Genomic DNA, 6,828 nt, shown 5'->3' on the forward strand with positions numbered 1-6,828 from the left:
TCTCTCTCTCTCTCTCTCTCTCTCTCTCTCTCTCTCTCTCTCTCTCTCTCTCTCTCTCTCTCTCTCTCTCTCTCTCTCTCTCTCTATATATCTATCTCTCTCTCTATCTCTCTCTCTCTCTCTCTCTCTCTCTCTCTCTCTCTCTCTCTCTCTCTCTCTCTCTCTCTCTCTCTCTCTCTGACATATGCCATGAAAAACAAGAGACTAACTAATATATCATAATGCTAAGCGGATGTTTTCCCAGCTGACGTGACATTTAACAGTTCAAAAAATACATACATAATAAAACAAGGATTCATAGTTATTATTCTGACACGCTATATGTTTCTGTGTGTGTGGTAGTGTGGGTGTATGTGAGGTCATGTATATGTGAATGTGTGTGTGTGTGTGTGTGTGTGTGTGTGTGTGTGTGTGTGTGTGTGTGTGTGTGTGTGTGTGTGTGTGTGTGTGTGTGTGTGTGTGAACAACGTTTTCTTTTCATATATAATAAAAAAAAAGTACGTACAACTTAACTTCTATCTTTGACCTTTGAATATTCTAACAATATAATAACACAATGATAAAGTCATAACGAATGTCTGACAGGTTTTTCGTTAACACCAGAAAACATATCTGAATCTCAAATTTTAATTCTCAAACCTTAATCTGAAACAAACAAACAAAAACACACACGCAATAAACAGCAAGAATCGTAAAGCTAAACAACACACACACACACACACACACACACACACACACACACACACACACACAGACAAACACACAAACACACACACACACAGACACACACGTGGACACTATTACCATCTTAAGCCTGCTATGGCCGTCAACAGGTTTCCAGCCAATCATATTCTCCGATTGACTGATAAACAACCCTCTAAGCCAGTCACGTGCCGGCTTCCCAAAGTAAACAGACCCGAGCACCAATCACAAAACGATGCTCCCCTGGCGTACTGAAGACCTACATAAATCAGGAGTCCCTCGAGCCAGACAGGTATCCCATGCACCCAATCAGCAGAATAGAAAATGAAAACAGAAAAGAAAAGTAACAATTGAAATTCGTGAATCGTAGATGTGTAAACGTTGAGTAATTTTTTCTAACACAATCATAACGCAAAAAAAATGTTTACACTAGTTCTCAAGATATGAATATTTATGCATTGTTCTTGCGGATGAATAATAAACTATATGCTAAAACGAAAACGCTTATAAAAACAGCAAACAAAAATATGCATAGATTATCATGAAAAGGAAAAGCATAAATTATAAAAGCTTTTTTTTTATATAATTTTTCTATATCATTTTTATATTTGTACAGTTTTCTATATCATTTTTTTCTATAGCATTTTTTTATATCATTTTTCTATATAATTTATTATTATTATTATTATTATTATTATTATTATTATTATTATTATTATTATTATTATTATTATTATTATCATGAGAAAGGAAAAGCATAAATTATAATAGCTTTTTTTTCTATATCATTTTCGTGTGGAAGCAGAATGTTGCAAGATTTTTTTCTATTTTGTTTTCACCTTGATATTCCATTTATTTCATTTATCTAATCTCCTTAACATACAAAAAAAATTCCGAAACCAATGATTGCGAGTCAAGTAAGATTCCCACGTATTTTCTGATCTCTTTGTTCCGAACACATAAGCCGATTAGTAATGATGGAACCTAATGATATAATATTTAAACTCAGAATATCCAAGAGCCAAGATAAAGATATTCTTCAAACAATGGCCAAGAAAGTAAACAGAATGACACAAGAAGAGGAAAAGGAAATATATATTCAATCACAGAAAATTCAATAACAAGATATCTATATTATCTTAGGACGACGCAAAAAGTAAAAATAAGAAGAAACAAGAAAACAAGACTAGAAAACGAGAAAAGAAGAAAAGAAAATAAGGAGGAGGAGGAGGAGGAGGAATCGTTAGGTTTGATGAGATAAGCATAGAAAGAAAAAAGCTAATTCTCTCTCTCTCTCTCTCTCTCTCTCTCTCTCTCTCTCTCTCTCTCTCTCTCTCTCTCTCTCTCTCTCTCTCTCTTCCACCCACATTCATCTCTTTCATCGTTCTCTTTCCTTTCCTCCTCTTCGTGCTCCTCCTCCTCCTCCTCCTCCTCCTTTATTTAGTCTTACTCTTATTTATATTATTTTTTTCTTATTTCTTTCTTATTTTAAATCGTTCACTTCCGCCCCCCCCCCTCCTCCTCCTCCTCCTTCTCCTCCTATCTCAAAAAGAGTTGCTTCAGTCTGTTGGAAAGAGCTTACACCGGGTTTCCATAGGGACGCAAAGTGTAAGTGTTTATACTACAATGTACACCATAGTAAGATAGATAGATAAGAAAAGACAAGAAAATATGGAACACTTTCTTAGGGATCCCATCGCAAGCAGCTGGGTGTTGAGGGGACATTTTGGTGGTGGTGGCTGTCGGTTTGGTGGAGAGTGGCAGCCTGTTCCCTCACACTGGTTACAGCTTCTCCTGCTACTGTCCCTCCCTCGCTGTCTTGTGTTCCTTGCTTAATTCTTCCCGTACGGCGCGGGCCACCTTCTTCATTATTCTTTTCAGTTGTTTCTTCGCCACTTTTCCATTCCTTCTTGTGTTGGCGTCCTTGTCCATCACGGGTATGATCGAGACTGTCTGTTCACGGACTATTCTCTCTTGTATGGTGATGATAAACTTCAATTCAGTTTTGTCCGTTTCTTCTTCTCCAGTAGCTTGATTTTCCTGATCTTCTGTAGCATCTTCGTAAGAAACAACCTTCCGTTGATTGACAACTTTTTCTTCTGTTACGGAAGGAGTAATCTTTTCAATAACTGTCTCATTTCTCACAGCGGGAACCTTTTCCTCTGTTACAACAGGGACTTCTTCTTTCTCTTTAGAAACAGTGACAATCTCTTCTGTAACCGAAGGGGCAGCCTGTTCAGTAACCTCCTTTTTTATCACAACAGGAACTTTTCCTTCTGTCGCCGTAGGGGCAGCCTGTTCAATAGCCCTTTCTTGTGGGGCATTCTGTTCAATAACCCTTTCTTGTGGGGCATTCTGTTCAATAACCCTTTCTTGTGGGGCATTCTGTTCAATAACCCTTTCTTGTGGGACATTCTGTTCAATAACCCTTTCTTGTGGGTCATTCTGTTCAATAACCCTTTCTTGTGGGGCATTCTGTTCAATAACCCTTTCTTGTGGGGCATTCTGTTCAGTAACCCTTTCTTGTGGGGCATTCTGTTCAATAACCCTTTCTTGTGGGACATTCTGTTCAATAACCCTTTCTTGTGGGGCATTTTGTTCAATAACCCTTTCTTGTGGGGCATTCTGTTCAATAACCCTTTCTTGTGGGTCATTCTGTTCAATAACCCTTTCTTGTGGGACATTCTGTTCAATAACCCTTTCTTGTGGGACATTCTGTTCAATAACCCTTTCTTGTGGGACATTCTGTTCAATAACCCTTTCTTGTGGGACATTCTGTTCAATAACCCTTTCTTGTGGGACATTCTGTTCAATAACCCTTTCTTGTGGGACATTCTGTTCAATAACCCTTTCTTGTGGGACATTCTGTTCAATAACCCTTTCTTGTGGGACATTCTGTTCAATAACCCTTTCTTGTGGGACATTCTGTTCAATAACCCTTTCTTGTGGGACATTCTGTTCAATAACCCTTTCTTGTGGGACATTCTGTTCAATAACCCTTTCTTGTGTCACAACAGGAACTTTTTCTTCTGTCGCTGTAGGGGCGGCCTGTTCAATAGCCTTTTCTTGTGGGACAGCCCTTTCAATAACCCTTTCTTGTGGGACATTCTGTTCAATAACCCTTTCTTGTGGGACATTCTGTTCAATAACCCTTTCTTGTGGGACATTCTGTTCAATAACCCTTTCTTGTGGGGCAGACTGTTCAATAACCCTTTCTTGTGGGACAGCCCTTTCAATAACCCTTTCTTGTGGGACAGACTGTTCAATAACCCTTTCTTGTGTCACAACAGGAACTTTTTCTTCTGTCGTCGAAGGGGCAACTTTTTCAACAACCTCCTGTTGAGGGACTACCGGGACTTTTCCTTCTGTCACCGAGGGGATAATCTTTTCAATAACCTTCTTCTCCTCAGCTACGAGAGGAAGTTCTGCTTGCTCCTTAGAGACACTTACGATCTCCTGTGTCACCGAAGGGGCAGCCTGCTCAACAACCTTCTCCTTTGTCACAACGGGGAGTTTTTCTTCCGTCACCGAGGGCACAACCTTTTCAATAACTTTATCTTCTTTAACAACGTGGACTTTTCCTTCCGTCGCCGTAGGGGGAATCTTTTCAGCAACGGTCTGATTTGTCACAACGGGGACCTTTTCTGCTACCACCGAAGGGGTAACAGGTTTAACAACTCGAGTCACAACGGAGTCTTTTCCTTCTCCCACCGAGGGCACATCCTTTCTAACAACCTTCGCCGGCGTCACAGCAGGAACTGTCTTTTCAACAACTTTACCGTCTTGAGTGATAGGCGTAGTATTTGTTTCTTCAGCCTTTTCTTTTTCTTCCTTCATCTTGTTTTTCACGTCATCAACTTGGTGTTTCAAGTCTTCAATTGTTTCATTAAGATGTTTTTCGTTACGAACCTCTTTGATGTCGCTATTACACACATTCTTTTCGACTTCTTTTTGAATTACAGTTTCTTTCTCGACATCTTTTCCATCACTCTTCTCTGTAATATTCTTCTTCTCCACAGATGTCACTTTCGTGCTTTCCTGTGAAGGTAGAAGTTCTTCCTTCTCTTTCACAACAACTTCATTCGTTATATTGCTGGGCAGAATCTCCTTTCTTTGTTCTGTTCCTTTTGCCTTCTGAAGTCCATCATCCTTCTCTGTAACATTCCTCTCCTCCACAGATGTCACATTAGTGCTTTCCTGTGAAGGTAGAAGTTCTTCCTTCTCTTTCACAACTGCTTCGTTCGTTATATTGCTGGGCAGAATCTCTTTTCTTTGCTCTGCTCGTTTTGATTCGGTTTCTTGACCCGTTTCATCGGTATCATTAAAGACTTTCCTTTCTATCGTCTTAAAGGTGTCGTTAGAGGCTATTACTGAACTTGTCTTCATTGGATAAGTCATCTTCGGTGGTTCTCTAAGTTGTCCCTTGTAAAGATCTCGGTATTCCTCAAGAGCGGCTCTCACCGCTGCCGCACACGAGGAGTCCACATCCGGGAGCACCTTCAGCCCCGGTACCCGGGAGCCCTCCACCTGAGGCCCGGCCACTAGCACTACGAAGACCGTCCCAACAATGAAGAGGTTCATGTTTGCTGAATGAAAGTTTATGAAATTAAGAAGAGTTACGGTTTTGTCACAGAAAACCAATCTGGGATTGAAAACAGAATGGCCTCCGGAACACAGACTGGCATGGAAAATAATCCTCTCGGGTCTTCCTCCGTTATAGGAACACACACGACGGCGAGAAATTGGGATGTAAAGTCTGGTGTGTGTGTGTGTGTGTGTGTGTGTGTGTGTGTGTGTGTGTCTGAAACATCGGAGGAGGACTGAGACTAGAGGCTGGGTAGAATACCTGTAGAAAGGAAGGAAAGGAGGGGATAATGTCCTCAAAGTGTAAGGGAGGGTGACAACTCTTGGATAGACTACCCAGAGAAAGGAAAAAAAAGGTAATAGTTCGAAGAGAAAGGAAGAAGTCCCTTTTAGTCGCCTTTTACGACACGTAGGGAATACGGTGGCAGAGGAGGAGGAGGAGGAGGAGGAGGAGGAGGAGGAGGGAAGATAATGACACTGAACAACAATATTAACCTTTTTTTTTATTTACATCATTTATCTTCTTCGTAGTTCCTGACCTGTCACCTCTAACACACACACACACACACACACACACACACACACACACACACACACACACAAAGAGAGGGAGAGAGAGAGAAGGAAAGGTTAACGATACAGCATTTCCTGGGATAAACGAGGAAGCGAGCTAAACAAAGACGGATAAAAATACATAGAATAATGGAACATGATAAAAATGGGATGAATGAATGAAGGATTACGAGCCGGATTAAATCACTGCCGAGCATCAATAGAGAGAGAGAGAGAGAGAGAGAGAGAGAGAGAGAGAGAGAGAGAGAGAGAGAGAGAGAGAGAGAGAGAGAGAGAGAGAGAGAGAGAGAGAGAGAGAGAGAGAGAGAGAGAGAGAGAGAGAGAGAGAGAGAGAGAGAGAGCGAGAGAGAGAGAGAGAGAGAGAGAGAGAGAGAGAGAGAGAGAGAGAGAGAGAGAGAGAGAGAGAGAGAGAGAGAGAGAGAGAGAGAGAGAGAGAGAGAGAGAAACGTATGTGTGCTTATATGTATGAATGTGAATGTATGTATGTCTATATATGAATGCTCGAAAACGTATGTATGTATGTATGTGTGTGTGTGTGTGTGTGTGTGTGTGTGTCATCGTGCACCCAATATATTCATTTCAATGCTTTCAATGAAATGCCGAGAGCGGCGCCCATAATAGGGAGCCTTTCATCAGGGTCCATCCACGACAGCAATTAGCGAAGACCCACGAGGGACAGAGGACCATATTATACACCTGGGCTAAAGGGACGCACCGGGGGAGACAGGTAAAGGGAGGGACGGTCAGGGAGGGAGACGGAGAGGGCAACAAAAGGGTGATGAAGAGGGGGAGGGAAGGGAAGGGTAGGGAAAGAATACAGGCTTGGGGTGGGTGGTAGACGGAGCAGGCGGCAAGAAGGAGGGGAAGTGATGGGAGACACTGCGGTAGACAGGTAGAGGGGAGGGAGGGTAAGGGGTGGAGGATGGAGACAAAGAGAGTGAGAAGAGGTAGAAGGAGGGATGGGAAGGG

The 6,828-nt window shown here is 41.7% G+C and overlaps 1 protein-coding gene across 1 annotated transcript; it reads right to left on the minus strand.

The window, feature by feature from the left end:
- Positions 1-2,340: 2,340 nt before the first annotated feature.
- Positions 2,341-5,318, minus strand: LOC126993225 (titin-like). Its single transcript, XM_050852095.1, has one exon. It carries the CDS (start codon positions 5,281-5,283, stop codon positions 2,500-2,502), a length of 2,784 nt encoding a protein of 927 aa, XP_050708052.1. The 5' UTR covers positions 5,284-5,318; the 3' UTR covers positions 2,341-2,499.
- Positions 5,319-6,828: the final 1,510 nt, after the last annotated feature.

Source organism: Eriocheir sinensis, unplaced genomic scaffold (assembly GCF_024679095.1).
Source record: "Eriocheir sinensis breed Jianghai 21 unplaced genomic scaffold, ASM2467909v1 Scaffold587, whole genome shotgun sequence".
NCBI classification, from domain to species: domain Eukaryota; kingdom Metazoa; phylum Arthropoda; class Malacostraca; order Decapoda; family Varunidae; genus Eriocheir; species Eriocheir sinensis.

Excerpts from the sequence above, each read along its gene's own strand:
- LOC126993225 (XM_050852095.1), bottom strand. The coding sequence starts at position 5,283 with ATGAACCTCTTCATTGTTGGGACGGTCTTCGTAGTGCTAGTGGCCGGG.